The sequence below is a fragment of the Crinia signifera genome, chromosome 1 (assembly GCF_055691185.1).
Source record: "Crinia signifera chromosome 1, ASM5569118v1, whole genome shotgun sequence".
Taxonomy (NCBI): domain Eukaryota; kingdom Metazoa; phylum Chordata; class Amphibia; order Anura; family Myobatrachidae; genus Crinia; species Crinia signifera.
Window position 1 is genome coordinate 245,994,565 of NC_139217.1, and position 25,874 is coordinate 246,020,438.

The following is a 25,874-nucleotide window of genomic DNA, read 5'->3' on the forward strand; positions in this document are numbered from 1 at the left end:
AGAAAACCTATTATGTTAGAAGCTATATGCACGTATTTCTCTCCATTAAAAAGAGTGTTTTTGGTCAACCCTTGCTCAATGGTAGATTTGATATTTTTTTGTTTATGTGAAATGCTGTAATCTTCTTATGCAGAACGATGGTCCGTGAGCTCTTTACGTAATGGCATCATTCTGAGGGGCTCATTTATCAATGACTGCATTTGCAATGCAATCTGGGTGCAGTGTTGGCATCCTGGATTGCATTGCAGTTGATCCTATCCAGTGAATGTATAATGTGGCAAAGACGGGGATCGGCGCTTGTCCCTGCGATGTGCCAAGCGTGGAGCCCGGGTTGCTGTGGATGCACAGCCCCCACTTGCTGCTAATGCACAGCAATCGCATCCGGGGGCACTCTTTGCTAGGTGCATATACGATGTGCAGCCCATAAACATTTTCAGATGACGGTAGCTGCGGGGGCCAAGATTTATATTTATTAATCGGGCAACAAACCTAAGGGGGATGCGGCTGCAGGGTAAGAATGGGGGGTACTTGTGTATTATCCGGGCACCCAATACATTGCATCGCATGCCACTACTTAAGGCATGCGATGCAATTGTACCCGATTTTAAGCCTTTCCCGGGAGGAGTGTACAATTTTAATATCGCATCGCATGCCTTAACTAGTGGCATGCGATGCAATGCGATGCGATTATACCCGATAATACATTGTACAGGCACCCTGATGCCTGATTACAATGTTAAATGCACCCCCATACCCGGTTTTTAATTGTACACCCACCCTGATGGGTGATTACTATGTGAAATGCTCCTCCCCCCCCCCTTTGTTAACGCCAACCCAGTATCAACGCCAACCCGAAGCGTGGCGAGCGACGGTGGTACACGTCCTCCGACCTTTTCATACCCCCACTATCCACGTCGGCGTGGAGTTTTTATATAGTGTGGCGAGCCACCGAGCCCGAAGAGTGGCGAGCGCACGCGTATTACTTCACATGTATTCCGCGTCCCCTCGTGGGGCTCGCCACGCTTCGGGCTCGGTGGCTCGCTGCGCTCGCCACACTATATAAAATCATCTCCACGCCGACGTAGATAGTGGGGGTATGAAAAGGTCGGAGGACGCGTACCGCCACCCACCGCGGGCTCGCTGCGCTCGCCACGCTTCGGGTTTGTGTTGATACTGGGGTGGCGTTAACATTGGAGGGCAATTTAACATAGTAATCACCCATCAGGGTGGGTGTACAATCCAAAATCGGGCGTGGGGGGGGGCATTTAACATAAGAATCAGGCATCTGGGTACCTGTGCGATTAAAAATCGGGTCCAATCGCGTCGTATTGCATGCTATATGATTGGATGCGATGCGACGCAATTTTTTTACGTGCAATGAAAAAATCGGGTGCCCGGATAATACACAAGTACCAAATGGGGTGATCACTGATACCTGTTGTGGTCTTTCCTTTATACAGCACAGGGATACATAAGATTTGCTGCTAACCTCAGAAAAGGGTTTTAGGGGAAACGGCTGCAAATATTATTTGATAAATGGACCCCTGCCTGATGAATGCTGCAGCGCTGCATAATTTTTGCATATAGCTCTAAGAAAATGAGTACTTCTAAACTGCTACATATTTAAGACTTCTATTTGTAAACCTGCATTTACAGTATAGACCCAGAATAGAAGGAGCATGTATAGCCCTATATCCTTAAAGTCTGTAGCCCAACATAGGGATAAAATGTAGCATGTATCATATAACCATTAAAAAGCCCAACATAGTGAGATACACACCAGGTAAACTTTCATGAGCCCTTTGGCAGGTACAGATTATGCCTCTAAAGAAGACCTCCTATGTGAACTACTCCCCATCTCTGAAAGCAGACACTATTTATTTATTAACAGTTTCTTATATAGTGCACACATATTCCGCAGCGCTTTACAGAGTATAGTTGAACATTCACATCAGTCCCTTCCCCAGTGGAGCTTACAATCTATGTTCCCTACCACATGCACAGACATTCTAGGGTTAATTTGTTGGGAGCCAATTAGCCTACCAGTATATTTTTGGATTGTGGGAGGAAACCGGAGCACACAAAGGAAACCCACACAAGTACGGGGAGAATATACAAACTCCGCACAATTAGAGCCATGGTGGTGATCGAAGCCATGACTTCAGTGCTGTGAGGCAGTAATGCAAACCATTTCACCATCCGTTACACCATTACACCATATCAGCTAATGGATATTGTATAACCCTCCGACAGTCAGGAGCCAAACGGGGGCAAGCATTCAAGCCTCTTGTGGGCTTGGTGACTTGCAGCGCTTGCCACCTATTCTCTACTCCCTCTATGGGGGTGGTGGTCCCATTGAGGAAAATAGCCTATGTAAGTCTGTCGTGATCCTGATGTCGAAGAAATGACCGCCTGAATCCCGAATTTCGGTGAGTCATTCGGCACCCATACTGTAAATTTTTATTTTATTTTTCTTTAATGTCTCACATCACACCTGCTACTCTAACTTTCTTATTTTCTTACTTACCCCCTTCACCTTTCATAGACTCTGCCCCTTCTATCTCTTCACCTCACACTTCTTACCTCTATCACCTCTACCCATCTCCTTCATTCTATCACCCCATCACCTCTCACTCCTTCTTTGCCTCTATCTCCCCTGCACTTCTCTCTCACTCCTTCCATCTATTACCCCTGCACCTCTCACTCCCTCCTTGCCATTATGGTCCCTGTATCTTTCACTCACTGCTTGACTCTATTGCCCCAGCACCAGAACCTCTAATTTCTTCTTTCCACTTATACACTGAACTATGGGCCTTATTCTAGTCCACTCTTTCTTATAAAATCCTTCTTAGATGGACAAAACCATGTGCACTGCAGGTGGGGCAGATGTAACTTGTGCAGAGAGAATTAAACTTGGGTGGGGTTTTACTTCAAAGTGAGATCTATATTGCAGTGTAAAAATAAAGCAGCCAGTATTTACACTCACAGAAACAAAATAACTCACCCAAATCTAATTCTCTCTGCACAATTTACATCTGCCCCCCTGCAGTGCACATGGTTTTGTCCATCTAAGATGTTTTGTCAGAAAGAATGAACTAGAATAAGGCCCTATATGGGTGTATTTTCATGTAGATGGTGTAATGAGCCTCCTGAAAAGAGAAGAGCATGAAGACAGCTGTCTTCCTGCCTCCTCCCTGGCCTCTCTGCCCCTTTTGTGAAATATAGATATGCCAGCTGAACTTGGACTTTTTTTTTAAAAGGGGCAATTACTTACAAGGCGAATCCATGTCTTGTAATTGATTTCCCCTTTGAAAAACAAGTTAGAATTTGTCCGGCATCCCGCACTGCTGCCCAGATGCTCCATTGTTAAGCTAATGCTCTCCCCCCACCCTAACCCTTCCTTGCAGCAGCCTTACCCTCCCCACTAGTGCCTAATCCCTGTATCCTGCCGTCTAACCCTAACCATTCCGGCCCACAACCTAACCCTAACCTTCCCCTCCCCACAGCCTAACTTTCCCCTCCCCCCAGCTTAACCCTAAATTCTAGTCCCTAAACCTACCCCCTTACCCAGGCTGCATGCAAGCATGCCAGGAATATTTACCAATCAGGATGCTGGCTGTTGTTATTCCAACATATTGGCATGACATCCTGACCACATAACAAATATATACGTGGGACCTGGCATATGTCAAGTACTACAGAATTCCCACACATACCTGTATAAAGCTGGCTTTCTTTATTACTCCCTCAGGCTCTATCCTGAAACCAACTGCCAGTTACCCTCTGTTTTTTTACGGTGTATCAGCTGTCCCCCCTTCACTATCTTTCAATGCATATGCACATATCGGCATTCAACTCTGAATCAGTCCCTTTGTTCTGCTCACATCTGTGCCAGGTATATGCATCTCTCAGACTAGCATCATATGCATATGCATATATGTATCAGCCAAGACTAGCAGTAAGAGCAGGAGGGAAAGTGCCTTGCACAGTGCGCTAAGTGGCGGTATGTCATAGCGCTGTATACCGCCCCACTTTGAGCACTGAAAATCAGTATACAAAATGCAGGTGTGACACAGATGTCAAACATTGCTTCACTGCGTCCAATATCACTAGTACATCTGGCTCAGAAGCAGGTCCTTAGTAGGATATATAAATTAACAAAGAGTATGGGGAACAGAAAAATATAGTTTCACCTTCCAAATGCAGTGTCCACCCATGTTCAATAGAGTAGATTAGTTTGTTATGATCTGTAAGCCTTATTCTGTGTAAGAGAGATTGCGAATTCTCTGCTGTTATTAATATTTGTGTTTTCTCTTCTGTCCTCTCCTTGTGCACATCATGTAACTGGCAGTGTAACAGGATACACAGCGGCCTCCGCTCTGGCATTGTTGTCCTAGGCAACGGGAAAGGCAGCATCCGCAACAATCAGATCTATGGGAATAAAGAAGCTGGAATTTATATATTGTACAATGGGAACCCTGTGGTGAGGTATGTTGTTCAAGTTGCAATTTAATGCTTCTGTGTTTGTCCTTACAGGATGCACAACACAGTACTGTATTTTCACAAACATTTCTTCAGTGTAATGTTCTGCTTTAGCTCACCTACAGTATTTACACTACTTTTGCTTCAACCTTAAGATTTCCCTAAGGAATTATCTGACTCTAGGGGGGCTGTGACCTGCTGTGCTTGTTTATTTATTTTTCCCATAACCTACTTATACTAGGTGCATAGCGTTCGATATATCATTGAACGGATGTCACATTGGTAGCGGATCTGCAGGAGTGTTTACCTGATATGTCTATGAACAGTGTTGTTCACAAACCTACAGCACAGCCGACGCCAATATATCTTGCAGTAAAAAGGCAGAGGATGAGCCCCACTTACCTTCCACAGCAAGGGCCAATCAAAACCTAAAGCTAAATTACTTGGCCCTCACCTGTCCTTACAACCAGTGGGGACCCCTGTCAGTCTTCTGTTTTAGATAGGGAAAAATTTATAATTTTATTTATATTTTGCTCCTTCTCAAATAGGACTCAAGTGGCAGGATGCACTACCATCCGCCGCCCCTTACCGCCGGCTACCACAATGATTCTAATCTCATATGCTCTAACATATGCGATTAGTATTGCAAAGGGCAGCTTTTGCGATAAGAGCTGCCCTTTGCAAATCAGCCAGCAGGTCCCCTGTGGCTCTCCCTCCTCCTCCTGCCCAGCTGCTGCTGCCAGGCTCCGCCTCCTACTTGCACCAGGAAGGAGAAGTACGGGGCTAGGGAGGAGGAGGTCACTGGTCCGGGCAGCACAGCAGGAGGCTAGAAGTACACAGGTGAGTGGGACGTCAGTCGGGGTCCATGCGGGTGGCATGGTATGCGTAATGAAGCCCTTAGGCTTCTATGGGGTATCGCCAGCGGGTTTTCCTGCATACCAAAATGCGATAAAAACCCTGATAAGAGGGATTTTACTGCATTTTTGGTGTAGTGCAGGGTGTGGATCGTCTTGTTGATAATACTAAGGTCGACAGTCATTAGGTAGACACCGTTGGGTCGACAGGGGGGTCGACATGGTTGTAGGTCGACATGGGTTTATGTCGACGTATACGTTAGGTCGACATTGGTTAGGTCGACAGTTCGTTAGGTCGACATGTTTTTTTTTTTTTTACAGCTTTTTGACCCAAATGTTGACACAGTCGACATGGACACAGTTGGAGGTGAACCGCAGCCCCTCGCATCGCTCGCAATGCTTTGGCACTATTTTATTCTCACAACACGCCATAGTGGACGGTAGGGCACATGTCAGCTCAAAAGCAGCTCTAACTCCCCAATTTTACCACTTAGAGAAATGGGTGTACCCTCATTTGAAAAAGGGAGGTCCCTTTTTCCATACAGTATGCCCTCATAAAAGCTAATGGGGTAAATTTACTAAGGCATGTATTCTACTTCACATGTGATGTTGCTATGGGCAACCAATCAGATCCTGTCTACTATCTTCTAGAGCAGTGCTAGCCCTTGAGAGCTACTAACAGTTCACATTTTCCAGACAACCTAGCTGCTGCACAGCTGCACTCATTAATCACTGACACATTTTAAAAGATACACAGATGGAGCTAATTAGCTCACTTGTGATTCTGTGAGGAGACCTGCAAAACATGCACTGTTGGTAGCTCTCGAGGACTAGGGTTGGCTAAATAAGAAGTATATGCTGATTGGTTGCTCATAGCAACATCACATGTGAAGTAGAATTCACATCTTAGTAATGTCCCCCAATGTATGGTGATCAAACTGATCTGACATTAACTCCTGTACTACTGTACTACAGAAAAATAATGTATTCCAGGCATGAAGGAAGCTGGAAACAAATAATTAGGGACAGCCATTAAATGTTGAGGCCACTTAATAAGCATTTCTTGCTGATCACTTATGATAACCAAGCAATGTTTCTCTAAGCTACTTACAGTAGTTTTCATATATGGGAGGGAGAGCAGTATCACATCACATAGGGCCTTATTCTAGTTCACTCTTTCTGACAAAATCCTTCTTAGATGGACAAAACCATGTGCACTGCAGGTGGGGCAGATGTTACTTGTGCAGAGAGAATTAGATTTGGGAGGGGTTTTACTTCAAAGTGAGATCTATATTGCAGTGTAAAAATAGAGCAGTCAGTATTTACCCTGCACAGAAACAAAATAACTCACCCAAATCTAATTCTCTCTGCACATTTTACATCTGCCCCACCTGCAGTGCACATGGTTTTGCCCATCTTAGAAGGATTTTGTCAGAAAGAGTGAACTAGTATAAGGCCCATAGTGACAGCTGCATCCCATGTGTTTACCCATATATGATGTGGCCCACTAGTTGCCCCTAGTTAAAGAAAAACAATTGTCGATAGTTGGGGAATATCTTACATATACTAGCCCACATACACATGATCACCATACAATAACTAAAACGGTATAAAAAAAAATTTTCCCCCACCAATAGGGCATCTAAAGCCTGTTGTATATCCATTTAATTAGTGGAGTGTGCATCTTATTTGCATAACAATGCAAAAAAGATGCATTTTTGGCACAGAAAAATACACTGTCGCTGAGTTGCCCAGGACCTGTAAGCTCACTGATGCCAGGCATCTCCCTGTGCTTGGCTATTAAGGCACAATGTATGAGGACACATCTGTAGGAAGCCATGAAATCTAAACAGCATTCAGACCTGTTCACTCTGCTGCGAATTCACAGCACTTGCGATTATAGCAGGGCCCTTTTAAAAAATAAGTGAAAACCCTGCTAAAACAGCCTAGAGTGAACAGTAATTATTTTATCTTTTTTTTTTTTACTTTATTTTTCTTAAGCAGACATTTAATCTCTAAAAAGTAGCCCATATACATGTTTTTGTGTTTGCTCATCCTTTTAATAATCTAAGAAAAGAAAAGAAGGTGTAGTATTGAAGATAACCTCATTGCTTTTTTTTTCATGATTTTTTTTTCGCAAAAATTATTATTATTTTAAGTAAATATTATATATATATATATATATATTATATATGTAGCAGAGATTACAGGATTTCCCTGGTTAAAGCACATAACAGCAGTTAAACATATATCCAGTCTAGGTTTTGACTAAGATCAGGAATTAACTGCAGCCTTGTTGGCAGCATTTACAGCCCCATATGCACTAGATGTGAAAGTAATAAATATTGCTCAAAAGGGCCCTCCTGCAAGGTATCTTTCACTTTCTTGTCTAGTTTGTACACTCAGCATTGTTACCCATGCGTACTCCCATGCTACCTTAACGATCAACTCCCTCATCTGTTCAGTTCATAAAAGGGAGGACCTTATTAATACACCTCCTATTCCTGCATGCATAGGCAAGAGTGTATGTGATGCCAGCACCCCGCCGCAGCCAATATTGCCGGTAGAACACATCGCCTAGTTTGTACCTGACTTAAGAATCTTGGGCCAAATGTAATAGGTTGTAAGAATCAGAAAGTGAGGTATTTGTTGAGAGTTATCCCATTTTGTTTTTTAAAGCTGCAATCATTTACACTGCAAAACCAGGTTGATTTTGCCATGTAATTGATTGCTGCTTTAACCCCTTCCCGACATTTGACGTACATTTACGTCATGGCCGGGAGGTACTTCCCGACACATGGCATAAATGTACGTCATGAGTTTAAACTGTCACTGCGTCTCGAGACGCAGTGACAGAGGGACGATGTCTGCTGTCCCTGACAGCAGACATGTCCCTGCATGCCCAGGGGGGGCTGCGATGTCGCCCCCCCGTCGGCGATCGCTGTGATTGGCTGTTCAGTGTGAACAGCCATTCACAGCGTTTTCCTGTGTTACCAGCGAATCGGACGCTCGGTAACACAGGTGTCAATCACCGCCGGGCGTCAGGGGGCATGAGGGGGTCATCGGTGACGATGACACCTCACCCCACCCTCACCCCACCTGCCCCCAAGGCTGTGATTGGTCCGTGGGACCCACGGACCAATCACAGCCAAGGCGCGACATTTAAACTGACGGTGACTGCGCTGCAGACGCCATTCCGGTCTGGAATAGCGTGCAGAACGGTCACCGTGCCTGCCTGCCGTGAATACCGACCTGATCCTTGCTAATACTTACCTGATCCTTGCAAATACCTTACCTGATCACCTTATCACTGCTTGTAGCGTGCTGGACGCTTCCTGGATCTGACTTCCTGAGACTTCCTGCTGCTGCTGCAGTGTGATAGAGAGATAGAGAGAGAGATAGAGAGAGATAGAGAGAGATAGAGAGAGATAGAGAGATAGTGACAGAGAGAGCTATATTTTGTGTCTGCTACCCCCCCTTTTTGGGGATGCAGGGGTTTTCTATATATATATAACTGTCAGTGCTGCTGCTGCAGTGTCATACAGTGATAGATAGTGATAGATAGTGAGAGGTAGAGAGATAGAGAGATTTGTGTCTGCTACCCCCCCTTTTTGGGGGTGCAGGGGTTTTATTTTATATATATAACTGTCAGTGCTGCTGCTGCAGTGTCATAGAGTGATAGATAGTGATAGATAGTGAGAGATAGAGAGATAGTGACAGAGAGTGATAGAGAGTGTATATTTTGTGTCTGCTACCCCCCCTTTTTGGGGGTGCAGTTTTTTTTTTATACATATAACTGTCAGTGCTGCTGCTGCAGTGTCCTAGAGTGATAGATAGTGAGAGATAGTGAGAGATAGAGAGATAGAGAGAGATAGTGACAGAGAGTGATAGAGAGTGTATATTTTGTGTCTGCTACCCCCCCTTTTGTGCTGATCAGTATATCTGTGCTGATCAGCAACTTTTTGGGGGCGCAGAGGTTTTTTTTTTATATATATACCTGTCAGTTGCTGCCAGTTGCACTGTCAGTTGCACCAAAGGTTGTGCACCTGCTGTCCCTCACTGGTAATCAGTGTCGCATCACTGATCACCTTTTTTTTTTTTTGTGAGTGCTGTGGGGTCTTTTTTTAATTTTTTTTTTACACACACTGATTTTGTGGGTGTCCTGTGGCCACTGTGCGCCGATCAGTGACGTACATCACTGATCAGCTTTTTCGGCACAGGGTTGATCAATTTTTTTTTTTTTTTTGATCAGATTCCTGTTGCCTTTGAGCGCTGTTCAGTGACAGACGTTACTGACCAACATCTGTGCTCAATTTTTGGCGCAGGACCTTTTTTTTTTTTTTTTAACCCCTTCAATTTTTTATTTTTAACCCCTTCATTTTTTTTTTTTTTATTGGTATAAAGTATTTTTTTTTTTCTGCACCACATACACACTACATACCCCCCGGATTGAAATAAAGTTTGTACCCCCCCCTACACTATACACGTGTTGAAACATTTCACTACCAGTAACACAAAAATAAAAATGGCATCCCAAATGTCCTCCCAAATGTCCTCCCAAATGTCCTCCCAGTCATCCAGGAGAATGTATTCAGTGGAGGAGGCATATGCCATGCTTGCCTCTGACTCTGACACAGGCAGTGATGCAAGCGGGGAATTTGAAGGATTCGTCTTAAGCTCCTCTTCCTCCTCTGGTGATGAGGGACCCCCTCAAAGACGCCCCCGTAGATCAGCTGAGATTCCCCCCCCAATAATTGATCTAGTATGGACCCCACCACCAGACAATTTTGAGCCCCAGGTTCCTGAGTTTTTGGCCATGCCAGGAATCCAATTTGATTCCACAGGTCTCAGAGAAATTGACTTTTTCAAATTATTTTTCTCTGATGATTTTATAAATTTAATGGTGGACCAAACTAATTTATATGCCCAGCAGTTTATTGCTCAAAACCCCACGTCATCATTTGCTAGGTGGACCCCTGTAGATGCAGTAGAGATGATGACGTTTTGGGGTCTGGTGTTTCATATGGGCATAGTAAAAAAGCCAGAAATTAGGCAATATTGGAGTACAGATGTTCTGTACAGTACTCCATTTTACCGTATGGCCATGCCCCGGACTCGATTTGAGACAATTCTTAAATTTATACATTACACCGATAATGCACAGTGCCCACCCAGAGATGATCCCACCTTTGACCGGCTATTCAAAGTCAGGCCGGTCATTGATCATTTCAGTGCCAAATTTGAAGAGGTGTACATCCCTGAAAAATTTATTTGTATCGACGAGTCCCTTATACATTTTAAAGGAAGGGTTAAATTCCGCCAGTACCTTCCCAGTAAGAGGGCAAGGTATGGCATAAAAATGTATAAACTGTGTGAAAGCACCTCAGGGTACACCCACAGGTTTAGGGTTTATGAAGGGAAGGATTCAAGAATTCAACCGCCAGAATGCCCCCCCTCCCTCGTAGGTGTTAGTGGGAAAATTGTCTGGGATTTAGTGCACCCCTTCCTGGATAAAGGTTATCACCTCTATGTGGATAACTTTTACACTAGCATCCCCCTGTTTAAGGCCCTTGGTTCAAGAGGTACAGCAGCTTGCGGTACTGTGCGCAAGAACCAAAGAGGCCTCCCAAAAACGCACATTGCCCAAGTAATGAGAAGGGGTGAAAGCAGGGGAATATGCAACGAAAATATGTTGTTGGTCAAATATAAGGACAAGAGGGATGTCCTTATACTGACAACAATTCACGGAGACAGTACCACCTCCGTCCCTGTACGAGGTACCAGTACCCACACCTCCAAACCTAATTGTATCCTGGATTACAATAGGTACATGGGCGGAGTGGATCTTTCAGATCAGGTACTGAAGCCGTACAGTGCCCTGCGGAAAACAAAAATCTGGTACAAGAAGGTGGCCGTGTATATCATCCAGATGGCACTGTATAACGCTTACGTGCTATTCCGTTCTACCGGCCAGAGGGGGACATTTATGCACTTTCAAGAGGAAGTCATAAAGGGCCTAATATTTGGGAACCAGCAGGCAGAGGGCCCCAGTACTTCTAGTACTGGCCCCCGTATTGTACCAGGGCAGCATTTTCCTGATGAAATCCCCTCCACTGGAAAAAAGGGCAGGACACAAAAAAGGTGCAAAGTTTGCTATAAAAAGGGAATAAGAAAGCAAACTATTTTCCAGTGTGACACTTGCCCCGACAAACCCGGCCTATGTATAAAGGAGTGTTTTAAAATATACCACACATCTATGGAATATTAGGTTCATAATTTCACCGTGCTTCGGGGGTCTTGCTAATGCCACATAGCACCCACCATTCATTCCACCAGAATCTGAGCCGCAAAATCCAAAAATCACTCCTTCCCTTCTGAGTCCTGCCATGCACCCAACTGGTATTTTTTGGTCACATGTGAGGCATTGCCGTACTCGGGAGAAATTGGGGCACAGATTTTGGGGTGCTTTTTCTCCTTCATACCTTCTGAAAATGAAAAATTTTGAGCCAGAACTGCATTTTTGTGTAAAAAATGTAATTTTTCATGTTCACTGCCCACTTGTATCAAAATTGGTGAAACCCCTGGGGGTTTGAAATGTACACTATACCCCTAGATGAATTCCCTGAGGGGTGTAGTTTGCAAAATGGGGTCACTTGTGGGGGGGTTCCACTGTATTGGTGCTTTGGGGGTCTTGCTAATGCGACATAGCACCCACCATCATTCCACCAGAATTTGTGCTGCAAAATCCAAATATCACTCCTTCCTTCTGAGTCCTGCCACTTTTTGGTCACACATGAGGCATTGCCGTACTCGGGAGAAATTGGGGCACAGATTTTGGGGTGCTTTGTCTCCTTCATTCCTTCTGAAAATGAAAAATTTTGAGCCAGAACTGCATTTTTGTGTAAAAAAATGTAATTTTTCATTTTCACTGCCCACTTGTATCAAAATTGGTGAAACCCCTGGGGGTTTGAAATGTACACTATACCCCTAGATGAATTCCCTGAGGGGTGTAGTTTGCAAAATGGGGTGACTTGTGGGGGGGTTCCACTGTATTGGTGCAACATAGCACCCACCATTCATTCCACCAGAATCTGTGCTGCAAAATCCAAAAATCACTCCTTCCCTTCTGAGTCCTGCCATGCACCCAACTGGTATTTTTTGGTCACATGTGAGGCATTGCCGTACTCGGGAGAAATTGGGGCACAGATTTTGGGGTGCTTTTTCTCCTTCATACCTTCTGAAAATGAAAAATTTTGAGCCAGAACTGCATTTTTGTGTAAAAAATGTAATTTTTCATGTTCACTGCCCACTTGTATCAAAATTGGTGAAACCCCTGGGGGTTTGAAATGTACACTATACCCCTAGATGAATTCCCTGAGGGGTGTAGTTTGCAAAATGGGGTGACTTGTGGGGGGGTTCCACTGTATTGGTGCTTGGGGGGTCTTGCTAATGCGACATAGCACCCACCAAAATTCCACCAGAATCTGAGCTGCAAAATCCAAAAATCACTCCTTCCCTTTTGAGTCCTGCCATGCACCCAACTGGTATTTTTTGGTCACATGTGAGGCATTGCCGTACTCGGGAGAAATTGGGGCACAGATTTTGGGGTGCTTTTTCTCCTTCATACCTTCTGAAAATGAAAAATTTTGAGCCAGAACTGCATTTTTGTGTAAAAAATGTAATTTTTCATGTTCACTGCCCACTTGTATCAAAATTGGTGAAACCCCTGGGGGTTTGAAATGTACACTATACCCCTAGATGAATTCCCTGAGGGGTGTAGTTTGCAAAATGGGGTGACTTGTGGGGGGGTTCCACTGTATTGGTGCTTGGGGGGTCTTGCTAATGCGACATAGCACCCACCAAAATTCCACCAGAATCTGAGCTGCAAAATCCAAAAATCACTCCTTCCCTTCTGAGTCCTGCCATGCACCCAAATGGTATTTTTTGGTCACATGTGAGGCATTGCCGTACTCGGGAGAAATTGGGGCACAGATTTTGGGGTGCTTTGTCTCCTTCATACCTTCTGAAAATGAAAAATTTTGAGCCAGAACTGCATTTTTGTGTAAAAAATGTAATTTTTCATTTTCACTGCCCACTTGTATCAAAATTGGTGAAACCCCTGGGGGTTTGAAATGTACACTATACCCCTAGATGAATTCCCTGAGGGGTGTAGTTTTCAAAATGGGGTGACTTGTGGGGGGGTTCCACTGTATTGGTGCTTGGGGGGTCTTGCTAATGCGACATAGCACCCACCAAAATTCCACCAGAATCTGAGCCGCAAAATCCAAAAATCACTCCTTCCGTTCTGAGTCCTGCCATGCACCCAAATGGTATTTTTTGGTCACATGTGAGGCATTTCCGTACTCGGGAGAAATTGGGGCACATATTTTGGGGTGCTTTTTCTCCTTCATACCTTCTGAAAATGAAAAATTTTGAGCCAGAACTGCATTTTTGTGTAAAAAAATGTAATTTTTCATTTTCACTGCCCACTTGTATCAAAATTGGTGAAACCCCTGGGGGTTTGAAATGTACACTATACCCCTAGATGAATTCCCTGAGGGGTGTACTTTGCAAAATGGGGTGACTTGTGGGGGGGTTCCACTGTATTGGTGCAACATAGCACCCACCATTCATTCCACCAGAATCTGTGCTGCAAAATCCAAAAATCACTCCTTCCCTTCTGAGTCCTGCCATGCACCCAACTGGTATTTTTTGGTCACATGTGAGGCATTGCCGTACTCGGGAGAAATTGGGGCACAGATTTTGGGGTGCTTTTTCTCCTTCATACCTTCTGAAAATGAAAAATTTTGAGCCAGAACTGCATTTTTGTGTAAAAAAATGTAATTTTTCATTTTCACTGCCCACTTGTATCAAAATTGGTGAAACCCCTGGGGGTTTGAAATGTACACTATACCCCTAGATGAATTCCCTGAGGGGTGTAGTTTTCAAAATGGGGTGACTTGTGGGGGGGTTCCACTGTATTGGTGCTTTGGGGGTCTTGCTAATGCGACATAGCACCCACCAAAATTCCACCAGAATCTGAGCTGCAAAATCCAAAAATCACTCCTTCCCTTCTGAGTCCTGCCATGCACCCAACTGGTATTTTTTGGTCACATGTGAGGCATTGCCGTACTCGGGAGAAATTGGGGCACAGATTTTGGGGTGCTTTGTCTCCTTCATACCTTCTGAAAATGACAAATTTGGAGCCAGAACTGTATTTTTGTGTAAAAAAAATAATTTTTCATTTTCACTGCCCAGTTGTACCACAATTGGTGAAACCCCTGGGGGTTTGAAATGTACACTATACCCCTAGATGAATTCCCTGAGGGGTGTAGTTTGCAAAATGGGGTCACTTGTGGGGGGGTTCCTAACTTTTAGCATCTTATGGTGCCTAGAAACCTACATGGTGCCTAAAAAATAATCTCATAAAAAGGAGGCTCCAAAATCAAGTAGGTGCTCCTTCTATTATGAAGCCTGTGGTTTGGTCACCGTGCACACTAGGGCCACATATAGGATATTTATGAAAACAAAAGAATTGGGGGAATCAATTTTCAGTCACATTTCTCTAGTAAAATGTACTGTGTTCCTTAGAAAAATGTATTAAAATTGCAAATCTGCAAAAAAAAAGTAATTTTGAAATTTCACCTACACTTTGTTTTAATTCCTGTGAAACACCTAAAGGGTTAACAAACTTCCAAAATGCTGTTTTGAATACTGTGAGGGGTGCAGTTTTTGAAATGGCATCATTTATGGGGGTGTCTCACATACAAGTCCCTCAAAGTCACATCAGAACTGAACTGGTCCCTAAAAAAATCAGTGTTTGAAATTTTCTTGAAAATTTGAGAATTTGCTATTCATATTGTAAGCCTCCTAGTGTCCCAAAAAATTAAAAGGAAGTTGAAATAATGATGTCAACATAAAGTAGACATATGGTCTATGTTAGTTATTCACTATTTTGAGTGGTAAGATTATTTGTCTCACAAGCAGAAAATTTAACATTTTGCAAATCGCTAAATTTTCCATTTTTTCACGATATTTTGGTATTTTTCACAAAAAAACACAGACTGTATCGACCCAAATTTACCACTAATTTGAAGTACAATGTGTCACGAAAAAACAATCTCAAAATCACTGGGATAAGTAAAAGCAAAAAAAAGTTATCCCCACTTAAGTGAGACATGTCAGATTTGAAAAAAAGGGCTCTGTCAGGAACGCAAAAACTGGCTCTGTCAGGAAGGGGTTAAAAAAATGAGAACGCTTTAACAAAATCATCTGTCTATATGATTATCTGTCTGGATAAGCTGGCCAGGCGATAGGCTGGGGCCTGGGGGTCTGAGGCTACCATTGGAGTGTATAGCAATATTGTTTGTCAGGAACTAGAATGTGATGCTGTAACCAGTTTCCTGCTGAGTGACATTTCCCAGATTGGGGTGCACTGGCCTGTGACCACATTGCTTAAATAAATAAAAAAAATACAGAGCTCAGCACTCACCATAGTAAACGTACTCACCTTAATACATAAATAAATAATTAAATAAAAATATACTCACCTGCCAATTAAGATAAATGAGCAAGCAGCTACACTCAACAAATTCTTTGAACATGTATTGACACATGTACATCCATAGAGCGACGTTTCATGACACAGGTGCCTCTTTTTCAATGTGTACAGAACAAATGGTGTGTGTTAAATGTACCTATAAATAGATCCAGTAGAGAAGAAGCCCACCTGGTGAACTGCTCTGGAACCAGCTTATGTGTGACCATACATGCCCGGTGAGTCTCTGATGAATGAGATCATGATGCAACTGGCACCCGGGTGCCATAGCAACTAGCAATGCTGAGATCGCTGTACACGTAGGATGGCCTATGGGGTCAAAACCACGTGTGTGAGAAAGTGCTAGACAGGTGACTCAAAAAAAGTAAATAGAGAAGACGTAAAGAGGTGCTGATATAGGAAAAGCCCAAAACAAAGTGGTATGTGGCCAATGGCCAGATGTTTCAGTTCCCAGAGCTCAAGAAATGTATGGCCACAGATTGGTCTGCAGTTTTGTTCACCAATTCTGCCTTGTTGGCCTACCTATGGTAGTTAATATGCTCTCTTGGTTCTTGTTGTTTTTCGCACATAGCATATTCTGCATGGGCAGATGATCTAGTAGATGACAAAGATTGACATATAGGCTAGTACATGGTTTATTTTGTATGTAAAAGTGTTCTCTGGGTGTTTGAACTTGGTAAGGATATTGCCCCTTATTCTGATTCACTCTCAGAGGCAACTTTCTCCTCAAATGGACAAAACCATATGCTCTGCAGGTGGGTCTGATGTAACATGTGCTGAGAGATTATTTTTTGGCGGGTGAGGAGGCGCAAAATTCCCTCTTCCCATCACCATATCCCTGGTACACTTCAAGTAGTGGTTCAGCCCTGTGACACGCTGTCACTGTCCCCTCGTTGCCCGTCTCACCTGACTCTAACCTCACTGCTTGTCACTGAGTTCTGTTGGTAGACCGGAAGGGTCACTGGAGATTCTCACCAGTCGGATCATTTGTGATAAGGGGAATCACAATTTGAGGGCTCTCTGATGATTATTATTGGACCATAATAGGGTGTTCTTGTCAGTTAATTTCAAGTATACACCAGTTTGTAGTTTCCCTACCCGGATGGTTAATTGGACATCCAGATAATTCAACGTTTTATTGGAACACTGGGTACTTATGTAATATCTGGGCTCCCGTTTTTCTCATGAGACCACGTCCCCTCGTGGGCACGCTGCGCGCGCCACGCTTGGGGCACGGTGGCTCGCTGCGCTCGCCACACTATATAAAATCAACTCCATGCATAGTTGGATAGTAGGGGTATGAAAAATGGGGTGCATTTAACATGGAAGCCCAGATAATACATAAGTACCGAACACTGATAAACAATATGATAGGAGATACTCTTTCATTAAAAGAGGACATCAGCTCTCTTAATTGCCTCCTTAAAGCATTAATTATTAACACTGTTGTGATCCCGTAACAAAGAATGCAAGCTTTGTTATTTTACCTAGTGAAAAGTATTAGTGTTAGATATGTAGTGCATGTGCTTTGCTATTTAATGTGAACATTGGGTACAAGCTTTATGTATGTTTAAGTGGCTTTGTTATACTACAAAAACTAGCAACAGTAATTTACAGTAAATAACATAGTATTGCATTTGCCATGCTTTCCAATTTCTATTGTATTTCATCTTCATGGTGGCAATTTATCTTGTAAAATAGCTATTAATACATGAGAAATTGAATTACTCTTGCACAGAGACAGAATTTGAGTATGCAATTACTTTGTCTTATTTGTTTGTACTTAACCCTACTGAGTGACAAGAAAATGCTTGCTGAATAGAAACACAAAGGAACTCAGGATTGATGTTATCCATTGGGCAACCTGTAAAATACAGCCTTCTAAACCTTTTAAATCAAATTTTGTACCGATTTAACCCTTTCGGTGCCAAGTGAATTTGTCAAAATAGGTGTGAAAATTGGCAAGCAAACATTTCTATTCATCATAATGACCTGTAATGTTTACCTCCATATAGGAAATCTAATCTTTTTTTACACATTTTGTATTTGAATTTACATAGCAAATGTGAGCAACGCTGGCATTTTTAATGGATATTTTTTGCATCTCTCACAGAGATGTTGGCATGCAAAGGGTTAAGGCCTATTTTCCTTTGTAATTTGTGCTATACCCTGATAGCAAAATTAGACCGAAAAAAAAAAACTTTATGCAAAGCATTTGTGAAAAAAGCCTTTGTGTTGTGGTGGTTTTTTTTTTTAAGTAAAATTTACCGTGATCAATTAAATTCCCTGTAGTTCCTGTTAAGAATATTTTTCAATGAATAAATCTTAAACACCAATATTATTCATTTAGAGGACCCATATTTCAGGAATCGAAAAAAAACAAGAAGTGGTGGTTGTCCTAAGAGTCAGGGTCGAACTAAGCCTTCGGAGGGCCTAGGTAAATTTAGACAGGGGGGCCCTCTCCATCTTGTCATTACTGGCCGCAAACTGTACAGGAGAATATTACACTGTCAAAACACAGAGTAAAGGCAGTATAAACTTAAAGACCATAGCATTGCTAAAATAGCATCTGGTTTATTAGAGAGTTGTACCCATAATCTCTTATATATTTGCCCAGATCTGTCACTCTGTGAGTGTATGTGTATAACGCTGGGCAGAGTCACAGAATGACAGATGGGGCTAATATTCTATCAGCGCCCCTCCCCAGCCATGTTGACTCCCTTCTCTGCAGCCTGCTCAGTGCTCACAGCCAGCCTACCAGGAAGGGGATGTGGGCACCAGCGATGAGGAGGGGGGAGCCCGGAGCAGGAAGACCAGGCCCGCAGGGGGGCCGTGCGGGGGACATGGGTCCAGCAAGTACGCAACCTCATAGCTGTGCAGAGTTGGGGTGAGGGCAGCTGGATGCCCCCGAACCGCCGCCTACAGCCCCCCACCTCAGGTGCATTATACCCGCAGCGGCCAGGTGATGGTCACAGAACGCCAGAGATGATGATTATTAGCAGCATCCATACCACGCTATACCCCTTCTCCGCAAGTAGGACGGTGCATCCTGAGACATTCCTGAGACACTCCACAGGCACGATCATTAGTGGAGGCAGTGTGCCGGGATACAAGTGAAAAAAAAAATCTTCCTGCTACAAGCTCCATAAGGGTCCCAAGATGAGCATGTCCCTAAAACATTATTCTTTGGAATGATTCACGGGAGAATATAGGTCCGACTTGCCACGATACAAGTATAATTTATCATTCTACAGTGTGACATTTTATTACTAAATCTGTTACGGAAGTGGTAGACAGTCAATTGGTCTATAATCCCTACCCAGCATTTTGTTTTGGTGTTTGAACAGCGCTGAGCACAGCGTTCTATAGGGATATAGAACCCGAGTGGCTCAGGACATGGGGAAAAAAACCTTGCAGCTCTACACCTAAAATTAGCATCCGGTTACCCGGAGTGTTTAAATAAGACTGGGCTGCTATTATTGGGTGAATCCTGAACGAGCTCTGAGCTCGAGGATAGTAGCAGACCCATTGGCAATTACCCCTGGAAGGACGCTCTCTAGTGTAATACCGGTCACTGATGTTAGTACATACCTTTGATTGATATCTAATTGTGTGTAGGTGAGACTGTGTGTACGCCCTCGAAGAGTTAATTCAACTAGAACTGAACGTAATATTAACCACCGACAGCAGTGTGGCTGGCAAGTTTCATTTATTAAACGTTTGACTCCTGTTTGCTCTGCTGGCCTCCCCTGCAAATATGGGTAAAACAGGCAACACATCAGCTGAGCAGCGCAGTCCCCCTTAGCTAAAGTCTATGATGAATTGTACCACTACATGTCTGTAACTTTTATACGATCTGTACCACTGTATGTTTGTTTGTATGTATGTACGTATATGTCTTGCAATTGTTTGAAAAATGAAATAAAGATTTAAAGTTACAAAAAAAAAAAAAGAATACTACAGCTAGTAAGACCATAAGAACATAAAAAATTGCTACGCTGACCCTGGCCGAATTCTTGTACAAGAGAAAAGAGTGTCATACAGTAAATAAACTTCTACTTGATGATAGTGCCAAGCAATAACAGCCCTATTAACTGTACTACAAAAGACTTGTGACGGATGTGTATGAGGATTCCAGCCATCTAGACCAGATTTTCTCAAATTTGGAACTAGCCCCATGCAGAATATGTACATACCACTGTGCTCTATAAAGTCATTTTCTACTACTCTAAAGGTACAGTAGCAAACTTTAAAGGGTATACAGTTTATCGTTAGTAATCAATACTCCTAGATATTTAAATTTGCTATCCCAGGCTAGTGGGAGATGATCCCACCAATGGTATAAAGGAGGATTTATTCTAGTTGGTGGTGAGGTCGGAATATTTACCACATTTTTCCATGACCTTCAGAACTGCTGCCATAGCCAATCTTGTAGAAAAAGGTCATCCACATATAAGGCAAATGTATCAATCTTAGAACCAAGCTGAAGCCCCATTATAACTGGATGTACCCTAATTGTGCGTGCCAGTGGTTCTTAAGCAACAGCAAATAGTGCAGGATATGAGGGCAACCCTATCTAGTGCCCCGTTGCTCGATATTACAAATAAAAATATTGGCAATATTGTAACTATCTTTCTTTCAGTTTGTACACTCGTAATAAGATCCATTATGTTCAAAGCAAAGTGCAGGCTGTCTGGCAACTTTTATGTGCTCATGACAATTGTATTTCAATAAAGATGTGCAAATGGAGAGATTATTTACATATCTTTCTCAAATATCATTTGTTATGAAGATATTACAAATACTGATATGAGAACTCTGTGTAAAGCTGGGGACACATCTAGATGACTTGATAGCCGACTGGTTGTCGTGCCACCCGGTCAGCTGGTTCATAAAATTACAGTATACACATTTACTGATTAGCCAATCAATGTGACGTTATGACGTCCTGCTTTGACTTCAATTCCTGCTGCACGTGTACAGTATTTGCTGTAGACAGACCACCCATACACACACAGCCAGATGTACAAATATATCTAGCTTCAGGCAGGAACAATTTTGAATTTACAGCCATAGTTTTTTTTAACCAAGGTCTTTATAAGATTACATTGAGAAACAGTAATTGATTTTCACATAAATTAAATAGAAATGGAAAAAAGAAAAACTGAAATGTTGTATCCATTTGTATGGAGAAACTAGATAATAAGTATCAATCTCTACATAGTATGACGTAAAGTCCATAGTTGTTATTGTATCTTTAACGGTTTAAGCAGTAACATCCCCAAGCAGTGAAAAGCTACCATTTGTCATGGATTAATGCTTCATACACTCAAACCTTCTTCGTCAAATACTCTACACAGTCTATAGAATTGTGAAAAAAACATCAGAAACCATCCAGTGGTTTTCAAGATTATCCTGAAGAAACAGACACAACAGGGACTTAGAGATATATATCGTCCATCGACTATACTGCATAGTCAACACTATGGGGTTTATTTAATAAGATGAGAGTGGTACTTATATGTTAGTTGGGCGCCCACTATAGTTAGTACGCTCATACCCCCACTATCCATGTCGGCATGGAGTTGATCTTATATAGTGTGGCGAATGCAGCGAGGCGAGCGGACGCGTAAAACTAAGCAAATAGCTTAGTGGGCGCCCAACTAACATATAAGTACCATGAGAGTTCTATTGAAGATGAGATGTTGCTATGGGCAATTCTATTCTATCGAACATATGATATATCTAGTGTAAACCCAGGTAAACACCATTGGTATTCATAATTGTGGCACTACAGGTTGAACAATCCAGTGGCTACCATCAGGCAGTGATAATGTACCAGGTGCATGATGGTGGCACTCCAGTAAAGAAGAACTCGGAAACCAATCAGGTGTGCCAACGTTTTAAATGTATTTATAAATTTTTCATCAGGGTGTAAAAGTGCATTGCAATAAGACGGTATTTATACCTTACCGATGCCTGTGGGGATGATCCCGGTGTCCGGCCACTTCCGGGCGGGGGGAGCGCACGCTCACACACAGACTGGCTGCTTCCTGTGTCAGCGCGTCTTGGTGTCAGGGGGAGTTCAGGTTACTCACGTGATCCAGCTTGCTGAGATCACCCGATGTCTTCCGGCTTCCCTCGTTGCCCAGCAATGCCTATACGTGACACAGCCCTGTTTGCGGCGGCTTCTCCCTCACTGTAGCCGCTCCGGATGGGCTGAAAGACATAGAGAATGGTGAAACTTCTAAAACACACATCTAAATAAAAATTACATATAGGAGACAATCGCCTCATGTTTAGTGAAAAAATTATTGAATGGTCTAAGAATACTGATATCCTGCTAATGACTATTATCAATGCTTGATAAGAGGACCTGGCACTGTCATTCTGAATGCATATCTATAATTAGCATATAATGGTTAAACATATCATAATTGAACAGCTATTAAGACTCTCAAAGCTACCAGAATATTATTGATGTTTTTACAGAAAGCAGTTCAAACTACAACTTTCGTTTAGGCCTCTAGGGGCCAGGATGTCCATCTTCTTGATCCACTGTACTTCTTTCTGCAGCACAATGCGACCTCGATCTCCACCTCTCTTTGGGAGAGGGACATGGTCTACAAGCTTATATCTCAACTGGGCCAAAGTGTGTCCGACTTGCTTGAAGTGTCTGGCCACTGGCTGGTCCACCTCTCTACCAGCCAGGGCCAATCGGATAGCTGATATGTGTTGTCCTGCCCTTTCGCGGAAGCTACAGATAGTTTTGCCCATGTAGGCAAGTCCACATTTTATTATATATATAACAAACTTGTCATGGCAACTCAAGACATGTTTGATGGCCAGTCTTCTACCAGAGTATGGGTGGGTGATGTCAGGCCCTACTTCTAGGTGACTGCACATATGAGCCAGGTTTTTTTGTCAGGAAGTGGCTTATGGTGACTTAGCCTGTGGTAGATCATCGTTTTTCACCAGAAGGTCTGTCAAGTTTCTCCCTCTTTTTTGGCAGCTTAGTAGACTGGTCTTCTGTAGAGGTTTTAGGCCTGGATCATTCTGTATGATTGGCCAGAAGCGTTTGCCCACTTTTGAGATTTTCGTGCTGGAAGTGGTATATTCTGTTACAAATGGGAGGATGTCCTTTCTCTCGGTTTTGTCTTTAGATTTTAGGCACGATGATCTGGTTGTGGACATTGCTTTCTGTTTGGCGGCTTCTAGATCTGATTTTTGGTATCCGCGCTGTAAGAACTTGTGCATAAGATCATCCATTTGAGATGACGCCAGTTGTTCATCGCTGGTAATTCTTCTAATTCTCAGGAATTGTGAGAAAGGCAAACTGTGTTTCAAGGCGGTTGGATGGAAAGAGGAGGCATGTAAAAAGGTGTTTTTGTCCGTTGGTTTATAATATATGGACGTAGACCGTTGCCCTTCATGTTGTTTAATCATAACATCCAAGTAGTGTACTTCAGTGTTACTACACGTGTAAGTAAACTTTATTGTTGGATCTTGGAGATTGATCTCTTCCATGATTGTGTGGAACTCGGACTCTTCACCAGACCATAACAATGTCATCTATGTAGCGACAAAATAGTCCTATTCCGGCTTTCAATTTTGGATTATCCAAGAATAGATGATGTTCCACGTCAAACATGTAAGCATTTGCGAATGCCGGTGCTACATTGCTGCCCATGGCGCACCCAAGGATTTGCCTATAGTAGGAGCCATCAAACAGAAAAAAAATTTTTTTTAGGGTTTGTTCCAGTAGTTCCAGAAAGAAAGGAATTTCTGGGCCTTTGTAATGCTCATTGTCTGTCAACAATTTTTTCACTGCCAATAGTCCTTTGTCATGTGGTATATGGGTGTAGAGGGAGACCACATCAATGCAACACATCAAATATTTGTCTTTGGGCAAGGTAGTCTTCTCCAATTTAATCAATAACTCAGTGGTATCTTTTAGAAAGGTTGCCTGGTTTGATATCACCGGTTGTATCCAAAAATCTAGGTATTTGGCTATTACACTAAAGAGCGAGTCACGAGCGGAAATTATTGGGCAGCCCGGTGGGCACTGCAGGTCTTTATGCACTTTCGGTAGTGCGTATAGTAGTGGCATGATGGGATGATCTACTTGTAGTGCTTCCATGGTCTTTTTATCAATGATGTTCAGATTAACGCCCTCTTGTAGGATTTTATCAATTTCCTTTTTGTATCTTATTGTCGGGTCCGTCAATAATTTCTCATAAATTTTAGTGTCCGCCAACTGTCTGTGCAGTTCATTTTTATATTTGTCTAGATCTTGGACTACAATTGCCCCTCCCTTATCCGCCATTCGAATTGTAATACTGTCGTTGGCTTTTAGATCTTTGATTGCCATCATTTCAACTCTGGACAAATTGTTCCTGGGGGTGTTTCCAGCTCTGGCTTCATCCAAGATGACCTTTTCAAGGGATCTGGAATAGCTTTTAATGGCCGGGTTTAAGCTTAAGGGGTCAAAATGTGACTTTTTCTTGAATGGGTGTTTCACATCATGTGCCTCTGCTGCAGGGCCTTGGTTAAAGTAGTATTCCTTTAATTTAAGGATTCTTTGATGTTTGGATACCTCCACTCTCCAATCTAGTTCTTTGAATTTATTCACAGGTACGAACGAAAGGCCTTTATTCAGCACTTGTTTTTCAACCTTTGTTAATTGATGGGAGGACAGGTTAATGACAACATCTATCGGCGGTAGTTGGGCTTTGATTTCCCGGAGGTTTTGGCCACCTCTCCTTGTACGCGTTCTTTTTCGTCCGTGCCCTTGATAGATATATAGATAGAGAGTGAGAGATGGGTGTGTATATGTATGCGATTGATATTCATATATAATTATTGTAAATATGGCATAAGTTTTTTCATTATTACTGTAAGGCTAAGATACTTAATAATTTCCCTGCAATTGATTTGATTTGCTTGTGTGAACTTGTATGAATATAGCCTTTTACTGTACATTATGCCTTTTCTAGTATAGCATTTCAGTTATTACAAAGCAATGATTGCTTACTATGTATGTCAAATAAATCAACAGATTTGTGGGGATTTTATATGCACTATAACTGCATTTGCCATTAATCTTTTTAGATTTCCTAGGGAAAAAGAAGGAGTGATATTGTACGAGCATTTAGATGTATCTTGCAAACGGTACAATAATTATATACTGGCACAGTACATAAATCTATAATGCCAAAGTGAGAAAGCAACAACCTTTAATTAGGAAATAATGCTATACTGTTGCTAGTAGTATCTATTGGAAGGGAAAGCTCGTCTCTGCTGAAGACTGGTTTATGGAAATGCTGATGCCACGGAAATAAAATCAGAAAATCACCTGGTTTTTAGGCATTATTTTGGTTATGTAAATCTCCCATTACTCATACTACATGATAAATATACTCTTGCTGTTCTCCAGCTACAGTGCACAGGCATATAGTGTACAGTGAAGGTCATGTATTGACGCATTATTTTTCTTCTTAATAGAGAAAGGATGCATGCATGTTCTATAAAGCACACCGTATCATAAGCAGGAAAAATAAATATGCAAGTGCCCTAAAGACTTAGTCTCTCATAAAGAAGTTCTGCTGAAAGAAAAATCATGGAAACCTACATTTATTTAAAATATTGTATATTCTGCTCTAAACGGGATTCAAGTTTGTTGTTGTGAGAAAAGCGTTCTTGCCCTTGGCCAACAAGGGAGTTATTCTCATGGGAGATTCTGAAGAGTTTCCTGTGATACTGTAGATCTATCTATTTATATCAAATTCAATGCTATGTATGTTCTAATATACTATAGAAAACAATATTTACGACGCGCTAGAAACCATATATAGAAAAATATAAATTTATTATGTAGAAACTCACTGGCCAGTGATAGAACACAGTATAACTCTAATTATAAAATATTATATTATACGTGTATACATCTAAAACATAAGTATATAACATCAAATATTATA

General features: G+C 42.4%; 1 protein-coding gene across 1 annotated transcript in view; it reads left to right on the forward strand.

Moving 5' to 3' along the window:
• FBXO10 (F-box protein 10) overlaps window positions 1–25,874 on the forward strand; it is a 143,391-nt gene that overhangs the window by 51,867 nt on the left and 65,650 nt on the right. Inside the window, exon 6 of the mRNA XM_083179690.1 lies at window positions 4,352–4,488. Coding sequence (XP_083035816.1) covers window positions 4,352–4,488 — 137 coding nt within the window. The remainder of the gene's footprint in view (window positions 1–4,351; window positions 4,489–25,874) is intronic.